At 48.0% G+C, this 13,868-nt stretch overlaps 1 protein-coding gene across 4 annotated transcripts in view; it reads right to left on the reverse strand.

Moving 5' to 3' along the window:
- The window catches only part of Asap2 (ArfGAP with SH3 domain, ankyrin repeat and PH domain 2), a 126,975-nt gene that overhangs the window by 22,948 nt on the left and 90,159 nt on the right, over positions 1–13,868 (reverse strand). For all 4 annotated transcript variants that reach the window (XM_047523497.1, XM_047523498.1, XM_047523496.1 and 1 more), the window contains 5 exons: positions 12,531–12,618; positions 10,137–10,185; positions 9,890–10,056; positions 8,429–8,562; positions 3,531–3,631 (listed from right to left, as the gene is read on the reverse strand). In XM_047523497.1, coding sequence (XP_047379453.1) covers positions 3,531–3,631; positions 8,429–8,562; positions 9,890–10,056; positions 10,137–10,185; positions 12,531–12,618 — 539 coding nt within the window. The remainder of the gene's footprint in view (positions 1–3,530; positions 3,632–8,428; positions 8,563–9,889; positions 10,057–10,136; positions 10,186–12,530; positions 12,619–13,868) is intronic.

Consider the following 13,868-nt stretch of genomic DNA (forward strand, 5'->3'; position numbering starts at 1 on the left):
CTGAGATGTGAAATATTCCCTTACTGAAGCAGGCACAGAGCTGGGGCAAATTCTTTGACCTGTTGATTCAGTAAATATTTACTGAACCACCACAAGCAGCATACTGTGGTGGGACATAGACATGAGTAAGCCACAACTTATCAGAACAATACCCAGGTGGAAGACAAAGAGGGACGGGACATTTCAAGAAAGAGCTGAACGCTCCAGGAACAGAGAGCGTTTCACAGTGGGCGACGTCTGACCCTACACTGGGCATCCACCACTGTTATGAGAAAAAGAAAAGCGGGGGTGGGGGGGCTGTGTAAACTTCCTTCCTTATTAGCAGGGGGTGGTTTCTGCAGAGAAACCAGTGAAATCGAAAATCGAAAGGTTCAAACTGAAGTGTTCAGACTGGGGTTCAGGCAGCTCCAGAACTGACACGGGGTCTGCTTTATAAGGAATTCCTGGCACTTTGTTCAAAGTGGACAATATTACAGCATTCCAAGAGCCTGGTCCCTTCAATGTGAGAGAAGCAGCAGGAAGAGCAGGTGTCAAACAGCTGTGATGGAACTCGGGGCACTGTACCAGGAGGCTCCCCAGCTATCCCGGAGGGTGGTCACTGCTGGAGAGGCCCGCCTTTCACCAGGTGTGTGGAGTCCACGAAGGGTACTCACGTGGTCCTGTCACCCACACAGTGAAGAGCAAGCAGAGCATCTAGCACCAACACTAAGTACCAACCATGTCACTCATTTCCCCAGCACTCTGTGAGCCAAGCAGCATGCTTTCCCTTTTGAGCTGCATCAGGGCTGAGGCTCAGAGAAGTCAGAGAACCTACCTGGCAAGAGAAGGGATCAGAACATCTAGGAAAGGAAGAAGTCAAACTATCACTGTTTGCAGATATGCGTTCCTATACTTAAACCCAAAAAACTCCTCCAGAAGACTTTCAGAGCTTACAAATTCAGCCAAGTAGCAGGATACAGAATCAACATATAAAAATCAATAGCTTTTCTGCACACCAATAATGAATCCACTGAAAAAGAAATCAGAAAAAAATTTCATTCCAGTTGCGCTAAACGACTCAGTGAGAACCTGTTTCTAATAAAATACAAAACGGAATTGGGGATGTGGCTCAGTGGTCAAGTGCCCCTGAGTTCAATCGGAGGGAAGGAAGGAAGGGAGGGAGGGAAGGAGGGAAGGAAGGAAGGAAGACAAATGGCCAACAAATAGACAAAAAAAAGTTCAACATCTTTATCAATCAGGGAATTACCCATCAAAATTATTCTGAGATTTCATCTTTTTTCAGTTAGAATAGTAATTATCAACGCAGAGAAAAAGGAACACTTATTGGCAGTACTGTAAATTAGTATAACCATTATGGAATTCAGTATGGAGGTTCCTTAAAAGACAAGGAATGGAACCACCATATGCCCCAACCATACCATTCTCTCGTGTTTATTATGAAAGAACTGAAGTTAGCATACTATAGCAATACACACACACCATGGTTATAGCAGCACAGTTCACAGGAGTCAAGTTATGAAACCAGCCTAGGCATCCGTCAACAAACGAATAGTTAAAGAAAATGTGGTGTATATGGTCAACAGAGTTTTAATGAGCCCTGACGAAGAATGAAATTATGTCACTTGCAGGAAAATGGATGGAGCTCGTGAACCTCGTGCCAAATGAGATGAGTACAAAATTCAAGGATCAAATGTTTTCTCTCATATGTAGAGGCTAGAGAGAAAAAGGGAAAAGAAAGGGATCCCAGGAAAAGAGGAGGCAGCCCAATAGAGTAGAGGGTGGGGACTGAAGCAGGGAGGGGAGGCACAGGGAATGAAGCAGGCCAAATTTTGCTGTGTGCAGGAATGAACGCGTCACAGTGAAGCCTGCCATTAAATGTAACTATAATTCTCTCTCTCTCTCTCTCTCTCTCTCACACACACACACACACACACACACACACACACACAGTCCCTGCCCTGTGACCCAGGAAGGACTGGGATGTCTATGTCCCTCGTGCCCATCCAGGTCTGGGTAAGAAAACAGATTTGAAACTCCAATCCTCATCCAGAGAGGAGAGTACCTTTGTAAGCCTTGAATCTAAAACCACACCTGATCCAACCTCAGGGGAATTCTAGGCCACCAACAGCTGGTTACAGGACACAAACACAAACTGACTGTGATCCAATGCCTCTAAGTGGCTCACCTGAGATACCCAACACCAGAAAGCCAAGGAGGGACGGGCATCCCCTCCATTCCCTTCGCCTACCCCTGCTTCCTTGCCTATCAAGTTACGGGGTCAGATGACAACAGAACACAGACCCTGCAGCCTCAGTTTCCCAAACACACGTTCCACAAGATGGTTACAGAAATCTCAATTCTTCACTTTACAAAGGGCCTGTCCACTACCACCTACCTATAAACATACTTTTTTTTTTTTGTTTTTGTTTTTTGGTGGGGGTTATTGGGTGCTTTTGAACTCAGGGGTGCTTAACCATTGAGCCACAACCCCAGTCCCTTTTTGGTAATTAATCTAGAGACATGGTCTCATTGAGTTGCTCAGGGCCTTGCTAAGTTGCTGAGGCTGGTTTTGAACTCATGAGCCTCCTGTTTTAGGCTCCCAAGCCTCCAGGATTACAGGCGTGCAGTGCTGCAGCTGGCTTGTAAATTGCTCTTTAGGAGGACCCAAGTCATCAGCTCATTTCAAGTTTGTTCCAAGGAAAATGCTGTCTCTCTAAATGGATTTGGGTGCTCTCTCTCATTACATCTTTTTGACTTTTCTCTCTCCTGCCAAAATACTTGGACCCAGCCTCCCCATGCAAATGTACAGCAGGCAGACAGAAGAAAGAAGAGAGAGGTCTCCTAACCACCCCTGAGCCCTCTGCAGGCAGAGAGGCCATCTTCAGAAATAGAGTTGAAGTCTAAGGTGCAGGCAGGCACTGCTGTGGCCTCAGAGTCTCCCTGTCCACCTCTGAAAGACAGCTGGTCAGGGTGACGTATACTTTGATAGGATGGTGAGTAAATTCCCTGCCTCCGTGGACCATCTGGAAGCATGAGGAGGCACTAATGCTTTCCAATCAAACACACAGATTTTTTCTTGAAGGAAACAACACATTCTACACTTGCAAAGACACCAGCAACCCACAAGATGGTTACAGAAAGCTCACAGACTCACGAAGACCAGCCCCTCGGGCACAGAATCCACGTAGAGAGAACCAAGATGGGGAAGCTGCCAAAGAGCAAACCTCCAGGGGTCACTCTGCCAGCGGCAGGGAACTCACTGTAGGGCCATCTTCATGTGCAGACAGCTGCTGAACTGCTGTCCGTGGCCACTCCTAAAAACCCCGGCTGTACCAAGTTTCTACTGGACACATGAAAAGGTGAAAATGACTCAAAAACAAACAAACATACATACCAGACATAAGCTAATTTACTTCCCACACAGAAGCAGTGAATGACGTACCCCAAATCTGCCACTCCCTGGCCCGCAGGGCAGGGCTTGAGTGAAGGGCAGCTCTGTGTTCAGGACATGAGCACCAGTCCATACTCACATGTCACTGTTTGGCTTGGGCTTGGGCTTGACCAAGTCCTCGGCTGGGAGGCAGCACTCCATGATGTCATTAAAGCCCGCGTTCCCAATATTCTTGGCAAGCTGCAAAAACAAAAGTCTATTTCAGGGTGCTCAATTATTAATGCATTCCACAGCTGCCCATTACTCATACATCTGATGATTTATTTAGTGGCCACTAAGAAATAGAGCAATAAAGTGGTTTGCCTTTAATGAAGACGGACAAAGCCCAAAGGTACCCATAAAAATCACAGTTGAGAAGCAGCGAGCCCTCTCCAGAGGATGCCGTGTAAAAGGTCCCTGGACCACCCCCACAGACACAGGGGGAAGTGAGTTCCCACCCCCCGCCCTTCTGAAGACCTGTGCTCCTTAAGATGGATTTATTTACTCAGCTCCTTCCCAACACCCAGCACCAGCCATGCAAGTCAGCCTCCAGGTCAGATTCCTTGATTTTAATTTTTTTTTTTTTGCAGGGCCTCCCACATACTAGGCAAGCACTCTACCACAGAGCCACACCCCAGCCCCCAGGTACCAGGGATTGAACCCGGGGGTGCTTAACCACTGAGCCACATCCCAGACCTTCTCATTTTGAGACGGGGTCTCGCTAAGTTGCCGAGGCTGGCTTTGAACTTGTGATCCTCCTGCCTCAGCCTCCCAAGCCACTGGGATTATAGGTCAGAGCTAGGTCAGAGTTCTTAAATGTTTAATGAAACAGTAGTGGAGGGACTTGAATCCAGGGCCTGCACATGCCGGGCATGCGCTCTACCACCGAGCTGCGCCCCAGCCCGAGCATTCCTTTACTAGTTTCACTTACGACAGAGAAACAGGTCATAGTAAGTACTAACCAGTGACGCTGGTTTTCTATGACTTGAAAAAATATCAACGCTGAAATCATGGTTTTTTATTTCAGAAGGAAATTTATCTTTTAAAAATCTCTGCTTACTTGAAGGTTTTCTGAAAGCAGGTTTGTTGAGAACCTACACCTGTTAAGTTGATGTGTGCTGAAATGGTTAGGAGGCCACAACTTCCCCCAACTAATCAAATTAATACTCCAATCACACAAGCTCCATGCCATGGAGTGAGAAGGGATTCTAAGCAAGTAAAAAGGAGAAAGATTGTGACCAGCCAGCTCCATGGATGCTGCAAAGTCCATTCAGTTAACACGGACAGCAAGTGCGCTTGAAACAACAGCTACTCGAGAGGGAAATGGGGACGCAGCACTGAGCAGTGTGCAGGGACCTGGTCTGCAAACCTGCGGCCAGCAAGTAACCCACAGAATGAAGTGAAGGACTTACGTGAGGAATGTGGCGAGGCCGTGTGGGGGCAGGAGTGACACTCTAGAGGGTGAGCACCTGTCTACGTAGGGATAGGATGCCAGACAGAAAAGGAGAATGCGGTCCAGCCATGTCCCACTGAGGCCAGGTGTAGGCCACGCCCCACTCAGCACCTGCTGTCTCTTTCAGGCCATTAAAAAACCTCTCCTTACCAACGAAAGCAAAAACAGATAAATGGAAGTGCATCAGACTAAAAAGCTTCTGCACAGCCAAGGAAACAGGAGTAAAGAGACAACCTGTGGAATAGGAGGAAATACTTGCAAATGCAAACATCCAAGAAGGAGAGAAAATCCAAAAAGTATAAAGAACTCAAATAACTCAATATCAAGAAAACAAACAACCAAAAGACCAAAATAGTCATTTCTCAAAAAGAAGACATACATGCGGCCAACAGGCACAGGATAAAATGCTTGACACCACTGATTATCAGGGAAATGTGAATTAAAACCACAGCCACCAGCACCTCAGGCTTATTAGAATGGCTTTATCATAAAGACAGAGGTCAGGGCTGCGGTGGGCTCCGTGGTGGAGCGCGTGCCTAGCAGGCATGAGGCCCTGGGTTCCATCCCCAGCACTACGCTAAAAAAAAAAGACAAAAGTTAACAAGTGTCAGTGAGAATGTGGAGAAAAGTGTCAGTGTATACTCCTGCACACTGCTGGTGTGCAAGGATGGAACAGAGAAGTCCCTGGAAAAACTAAAAGGAGGTCTGCCCGTGTTTCAGGAAGACCACCACTGGGTGGACGGAGACGTCTATGTGTATTCAAAGGAAAGGAAGCCAACACTGCAGCAACCTCACAACAGCAAAGTTCCAGAATCCACTGACGTGTCCACCAGTGGATAAACAGATAAGGAGAAGGGGGTGTAAATACCCACAACGGAATACCACTCGGCCTTGAAAAAGAATGTAATTCCGTCACTTGTGACCACATGGATGAACCTGGAAGACGTCATGTTAAGTGAAATAAGCTGGGCACGTTTTCACTTATATCAAAGTTATGGAAGCGAGCAGAACACTGGCTACCAGGGAGAGGGGGTGAAGATAATCCGTCAAAGGATACAAAATTTCAGTTAGTCCATGAATAAGGCAGATCACAGGAACTATGGTGTAATAAAAGACACTCAAAAATTGCTCAGAGTAGGTTTTATGTTCTTACCACAAAAAAATGGTAAGACTGTGAAGTGATGGATACCTTAACTAGTTTGATTTAATCATCCCCATGTATGTAATGTCTGAAAACATCAGGGTCACACATCATAAATCCAGACAATAAAAAACAAACGTAATGAAGTCTCCCTCCTGTCACGGCACATCCCTGTGAGTCGTGGCCATACTGTTATTCACCTAGAAACCCCTCTGGGGTAACCTGTCCAGGTCGCATCCACTCATCTTCTTTAACGAGCAAGAGCGACCAGCAGGCTGAACCAACAGTGATGAACAAGTCAACCAGAGACCCTGAGCTGCTGCCCTATGACCCAGGGAGCCTCGGCAGAGAGCAGACAGCCAGGGTGTGGGGCGGCTCTCCCTGGAACTCACCCGCCTGGAAACATGGGTCATTCTTCTGTGAGAATTTTGTAAAAATCATCTTGGATGAGGAGACAGTAACAATAGCAAATGTTCTGTAGCTTCTACTACGTGCCAGACATAATTCTAAAAACGGAGGGGGCACGCACCCAAGTGACAGAGGTGTCACCATTCTTTAAGATAGCCGATGGTCTAAGCAGAAGAAAACAAACAACCCAGGTGCTTTAAAAAGGCCTGAGAGCTGGGGCTATGGTCAGGCCCTTGCCTAGCATGCACAAGCCCCTGGGTTCCATCCCCAGCACTGCGGAAAGGGAAGAAAAAGGCTTGAAGTGTTGTCAATACTTTATAAGTGCAATGTAGGGGTTCGTGGTGTGTGACCATAACTAGCACCCGACACTCCCCACCTACTGCTGAGCCCCAGAAGGGGTAAGAATAAGGTTTCAGTCCTAGCACACAGCAAGTGGGATGGGGTGTGATGGGAGACTCCCACCTTCAGCCACCTGAGGATCCCTGAGTGCAGGGTCAAGTAGAAAGCAAGAACCAGACCCCTGACATCCTGCTTTCCACCTTTTCTTTTCTTTGGTAAAGGGGATTGAACTCAGGGGCACTTGACCACTGAGCCACATCCCCAGCCCTATTTTGTATTTTATTTAGACACAGGGTCTCTTTGCTTAGTTGCCTTGCACTGCTGAGGTTGGCTTTGATTTTTTTGATTTTTTTTTTTTTTTTTTTTTTTTTTGGCAGTGCTGGGGATTGAACCCAGGGTCTTGTGCATTCGAGGCAAGCACTCTACCGACATCGCCAGTCCTGGCTTTGAATTTGATCCTCCTGCCTCAGCCTCCTGAGCCACTGGGATTACAGGTGTGCGCCACCACGCCCATCCTACCTTTGCTCTTCTGATAACCACAGAGGAAAATAGGTTCCAACAAGGGAAAGTTCAAAGCAGAAATTAACATTCTGGCAAATGAGATTTTGAAAACAACTGTTTTCAGAGGCAGGCTCTGTCTGATATCTTGAAATGGATGGAATTGGCCAAACTTTAAATTTCTGTGAGAATACAGACTCAAAAGACAACACTAGATCTGAATCAGGGATCAGGAGTCACCTGGTCATTTCATCAAGAGGAAAATGAGTTCCTTTCCATCTTCTTTGGTGTTTCCTCTTTGTGGGCAACAGCACCTCTGCTTTGGGTAATTCACATTGGTAGCATGAAACGCCATGGAAGGAGCGTCCACACCACGGGACCCAGAGTGGTCAACAAGAGGATTTATGGCCCCATGAGAGGAACTCTGATGTGGTAATTGATTTTCTGTCCAGAACACTACTCTGTATACTAAAATCAATGGCAATCAATATTCACTTACGCCCAGCGACCTCAAAAAGAACTCAAAAAGAACTTCAGGTGCTGCTTCTCACTGGCGATCGTGGGCTGGAAACAGTCCACAGAAGCTCACGTTTTAGGTGGCCAGAAGCACACAGATTCACCTCCTAACTCAGGGGGCTACAGCCTCAATACCCTGGAAGCTCTCCCAGAAAATGCTTTTTCTCCTCATCTATCACTGAACAAAGAGGGAAAGACTTTCTTTTTTTAATGGCAACAAAAACAAAGATCAGTCTCTCTCCCAAGAGGGACAATGTGGGACAGGAGAAGCCCGCTGGAGGCTTGAGGTAAGAAGCAACCCTTTGCTGGCTTCAGGCTTTGGGTTCTGAGTTCGACTCCTGGATGGGTGAAGTGGACCATACTACTGTCCTCATCCACTTGGGTGGAATCTTATACTGGTCTGAACACTCCTCTTTTTGGGTTCACGTTCCTTTTTCCCATTTAAGGATAGAGTCTTGCAACAACAAGCGCCCTCACCTGCTAGGAGCTGAGAACGAGGTTCTGATTACCCAAATCCATGTGGCAACAACCAACCACCAGCCCACTGAAATTTCAAGAAACCCAAATGTATTTGAATGCTACAATAAAAACTCAGATTTCTGCTCAGTTATTTCCAACCCCAAATCAAGAATTTAGAAATTACCAGCAGCTCTGATGTTCCCAATACATCTAAGGTCAGGGACTGAATTCTGGAGTAATGAACCCCCAGCTCTCTGTGGATTCCAGAACACTCAATGCAGGTCAGAATGCCCAGGTTGGTGGAAAGCCATGTAGGATCTGCCAAAAAGAGAAGAAGACAAATTTAAAAAGGTTCGAGTTACTGTAAACAGTCTATCCACACCAGGAAACACTCCTGGGCGTGTCTGTGTGCACCAGGTCTCTTCTGCCAGGTGCTCCGTGCTCTGGGCAGTGACAGGCATGCATTAGACGGTTCTTACCAAGTTTTCACGCCAGCCGTGGCGCCTTAGCCTTTTAGAACAAGGCAGCTTTAACTTCCTTACGAAAGTGTTTCTGATGTGTTTCATTCCCCTTATCTTATCCTTATCAAGCAAGTGCGTAATCCACTACTTATCTCTCCCTACCTCATCTCCTGTCAAAAGACATTTTTTAATGGATACAAAACCAAACACAGCCTGGAGGGTAACAGGAACCTGAGGCACTGCTCGCTGCTCTGAGTTTTGTCTACAGTCCTGGGGTCTGAACTCAGGGTTGCTCTACCACTGAGCTACATCCCCAGTCCTTTGTGAAATTCCATTTTGAGACAGGGTCTCACTCTATTGCCTAGGCTGTTCCCAACCTCCTCAGGCTCCCGAGTAGCTGGGATTACAGGTGTGTGCTGTCGTGTCCTGCTTTAGTTGTGTTTTTAAATAGAAATGGTCATGGAATTAAAGGAATGAAAAGGTTGCCGACCATTCTGGCCAAACCACCATCCTTCCCACCAGGCTATGCGTGGTGGCCCTGATCCCCCGGCATCTTCCATTTTAATTAGAATAACTCAACTGCTGAAACTTTTAAAAATACTAGTTGTTAAAAATGTATGTTCATTAAAATGAAGCCTCTGATATGCTTTATCAAAATGCAAACATAAGCAACTCGTGTCCCAGAGTGTGACAGGCAGGAGGACCTGTTCCTTCATTTTACAGAAAGGAAAACTGACATTCCCCAGAAGTACAGCTCTTCTGGAAACAGAGCTAGGCAGTGACAGGCAGTTCCTCTGGAAGTTCAATAGAGCAGGACAAAGGCCTGCTGAGCGATCGCAGGCAGAGCCAGTGCGTGCGCACAGCCTCTCTGTCTTACCAGACCGGATGGCCTTGGTTTCACCCTCGCTACGCCCTTCAGTTTTCATTTCTCAAAAAGCCCAGCAATCTTCTCATCTCCGCCAGGCGGCCGTCACCCAGTCCTGCTCTGCGGCCTGGCAGGCGTCTCCCTGCCCCCGCCCACTGCAGCCTGCGCACGGTTCATTAAGCATTTGTGTAATGGGATGAACTCAGGCTGAGCTGCACTCGATTTCATGTTTGAAACGAAAGTGAAAATCAATGAACGGGTTCTGTGAATCGGAATGGGATCTCCACGTCCTGGAGCCCCGGGCAGGTGGGCCCCCCACCTGGTGCTCCGCAGTCGCAGCACACGTCGTTGCCCGTCATCTTCTGCACCTCCGAGATGATCTCCTTGGTCAGCTCCTGGACGATGTTGTTTTCCCCGGTATTGTCGTCGCCCTTGAAGGCATTGTTCAGAGCCTCCTCCTTGCTGTTCTGCAGCACAGACATCCATCTAGACAGGCGACAGCAGGGAGTGTCACACCCCAGGACTGCTGCGGGGTCCGCCCCAGGTCCCACTTCCAAGTGACTTACATCTGGCACTCCGGCTCGTCTTCTGCTTGGAAATGGTAGGTCCTGTCATCTGCACGGCAGGAGGAGACTCGTCAGTTGTGAACCCAGATAGCAATCCAAACACAACTCCAGAACAAAGTGGTTGATAATTAACCTCAGGAATAATCTTAGCTCTTGCCAGGAAATTAATGATTTGTATAAAATCAAGCACTCCCTCTGCCTTGCTCGGTAATTGTGGCTTTGTAATGGAAATTAATAAACCTGCCCTTATCTTCCACCCTCCAAGTCTAAAAGCTGCAGCTTCCAGAAACTGAATAGAAACTTAATTTGTTAAAATCAACCCAAAAGTAACTGTTAGAGCCTTCTGAATAATGAAAGACTTTTCTACAGAGAATAGCTAAGAAATTTTTTGGTTTTCTTAGAAAAAGATGAGTATGTGTGAGAAATTCTAAGCATTACATGGTCTGGGAGTCCTGAGTTATAAACAGCTAAGGCAATAGGTTACTGTTAAATAATGGTTGTATATAATATGGACAGCTGGCGTAAGCAGGGTTTACAAGTGTTTTGCTGGGTTGCTGGCTCTCTGTGTGCAGGAGGGGGCGTGTGAGGTGACAGCTTCACTCTGCTATTCTTGCCAAAAACACTTAACCTCAGCTCAGTTGTGAGAAAACATCAGAGGAATCCAAACTGAAGATGTCTGACAACAAACTGATCAATATTCCTCAACACACATCAAGGTCACGAAAGGGAAGGGAAGACTGGAGAGCTATTAGCCACAAGGGGTCCCAGAAGAAAGGAAACGAAATAAAGGCAACATGGGGCTGTGGAGCGGATCCTGGGGCAGGACAAGGTCATTAGTGGAAAACAGGTAAGATTCTCAGGGAACAGCATCGTGCAGTGTTACCTTCCTAGTTGTCACAACTATACACATGGCTGAGGACACGTACTACGCCCTTCTGGATAAGTACACTGAGATGGGCACAGCGGGGGTGCCGGGGAGGGATATGCACCAGGTACCTGTCTATGCCCTCAGCCCAAACACAAGGTAGGAAAGAATTAAATCTGAAAAAAACAGGGGAAGGGAGGTCTAACTTCTGTAGGTGACAGAGTGGTCACCGGCAGTGGCTCTGTGCTTGGGGACCCATAATAAACATCTGAACCCCAAGGTGAGCAGACGTGCCCACTTCCAGTAAGGTTTTCACTTCTGAAGTTCTTTGGCCCCCTGAACAACTCTGGCAGGGGGTCTAGGCACGGCATCAGGTTTTCTTACTTTTGCTATCTGCAGGCAGGTGACCCGCAGTGATCACAATTAAAACTATGGTAAATTCTCAGCATTTCACAACGTCGCAAGTGAACAAAGGATCCCAGAGAAGAGAATCTGTGCGCACGCTGGACGGACAGGGTGTGCACAGGGTGAGGGCTCAAAGGATAAAATTCCCTGTCTCTTACAAAACAGATCCAGTGTCTGGAGAAGAGAATGGCTGCCAGACACTTCCCACATCACACTGCTCACACCCTGCAAGACCCCTGGTTGAGAGGGATGTGGTGAGGGATAAGGAGACACAGTCAAGAAGGCAGTGACCATCTCACGGGTTTGCTGTGAACTTTCCATCACATGAATGAGTTCCTGGACCCCAAGAGTGCAAGTCAGCAGGCTGACCAGCCGTCCTCTCGCTGGGTACCAGGGCGGGCGGCCTGGGCATCTTCCCACAATGCACAGGCTGTCACTTGGGCCCAAACCCCTGAGGCCACATCTTCAGAAGGGTGACTGGACCTTCCCTCCCTGAAATGTAACCCTGCCACTTCAAACAACCAAGGACAAGAGGCTTATCACATTTTCTTTAAGACATCACAAACCCTTCTCTTTGGGGGGGGGTCCGAGTCAACATTCACCGTGATTGACGGTTCCGTGGTGACTCCTGTGTGCCCCACAAAGAAGAGCACGCAGAAGCAGAAAGACTAGTTCCCTGGTGGGGAAGAAGAACATGTCCAAACCAAAGTCCTCAGGGCTCTACTGGGGACACTACTGGTTCCATTTATAGCATTTCTAACATGCAAATAAACTGGGAAAGCTTTTGACAACAAAATTGTCCTTTCACGGGGAAAAAAAAGGTGCAGGACTTTAGACCTGAAGGCCCATCCAGCGCAACCTCCTTGTTTACCAACAGGAGAGCCGAGGCTCAGAGCTGAGAGGCTGCCTCCAGGTTTCCGGGCCCTCAAGGCCTAACCCTCAACGGGGGAGACTGGCCAGCCAGCAACCTCAAACAGGAAGACAGAGCAGGCAGTCCACTCGAAATGGGGACATCTCTCTTCAAAAATCAAATCTTTAAAACGGAGTGTTTGACGTGGGACTGACGCCCTGGAAGAGCATTTACAGTAAGATCTCCACGGCTGGTACCCAGGGACGAGCCTTACGTGAGATGAGATCAAAGCACTTCTTCTCCTCGGGGTTAGTCTTCACTTGGCAAGTTAGCAGATTGAGCTTTGCAGGAGGCCGATTAGCCTGATTAAAAAGAAACAAAAAATAAGGCATGAGTGGGAAGGAACAGGTCACCATCTGCCTCACTGCTCAGGGAAACAGCAGGAGCAAGTGGCTTCACCAAGCTGCAGGATGACTCTCAGAGGCAGACTTGAACATGGGCAGAACAGAGACTTCAGTCACACACAAGGGCCACCATCCTACCAGCCAGGGCTCACGGGTGGTCTATGCACCTCCCGACGAGGGTCCCCCTGCCAGGGCTCACGGGTGGTCTACACACCTGCCTGGACGAGGGTCCCCCTGCCAGAGCTCACGGGTGGTCTACACACCTGCCTGGACGAGGGTCCTCCTGCCAGGGCTCACAGGTGGTCTACACACTTCCCTGGACAAGGGGCAGAGCAGTGGGTGCCTCCAGGCTGGGGCACTAGCTCCCTGAGACCAAAATGCTCCTGGGTTGCAGGCCCGAAGCCTGGGGTCTGACTGTTACGGGGGCACAGGGTGTGGAGAGGGTCTGGGGTCAGCTCAATTTCCAGTGCTCTTAAAAGTGTTTCTGAGTGAAAACCTCATCCCCAGGAAAAGTGATCGCCACGCTAAACAGCAGAGATTTCCCCTGCTTTCTGAAGTGACAGCAGAGAAGAGTCACCATTCTCAACCATGACTGTCAATGTCCCTGGAGTTTCAACAAAACACACATTCACAGACGTAACCCCAACGCCACACAGAAGAGCACAGCACACCTTCACCACAGCTGTGTCAAAAATGGCCATTTTACTAGTTTAAAAACAAAAATCATATTTTTTCAGAAAAGCAAAGGGCAGAGGATAAGAAGATAATTTCAGAAACAAGAATACTGAATGGTAAAATGCCTTAAGAGCTTGGAGAAATCTCCACGTGGGGAGGGCTTACCTTACTAACCTATGGAGCTGCCAAAGGACAGACAAAATCCCCGTCTCTGGCTTCCGGCCTTTGTGCTGTCCACTCCCCTTTGTCATCAGCTGCTTCAGGGCAGATGGTTTGGGTTTGGGAGTGATCCAGACACGTACTGGCAGGCCTAAGAAGTCCTGTGCGTCCGCAGACCCAAGGGCTTCTTGCCACTACCACTACAGAGTGCAGGCAGAGAGGTCTCCATTAAAATGGGACCAATTCTTACAGTGGGCAGGATCTGGGTTTGAAAAAGGGTGAAGGATTTGAAGTCTGGACACACAGATGTCAGACAAACAGGGCTGTCCCGGATGTTCCTGGTTTGTGGCTGTGTGGATCTTATCCACTGGATA

Source organism: Sciurus carolinensis, chromosome 13 (assembly GCF_902686445.1).
Source record: "Sciurus carolinensis chromosome 13, mSciCar1.2, whole genome shotgun sequence".
NCBI lineage: Eukaryota > Metazoa > Chordata > Mammalia > Rodentia > Sciuridae > Sciurus > Sciurus carolinensis.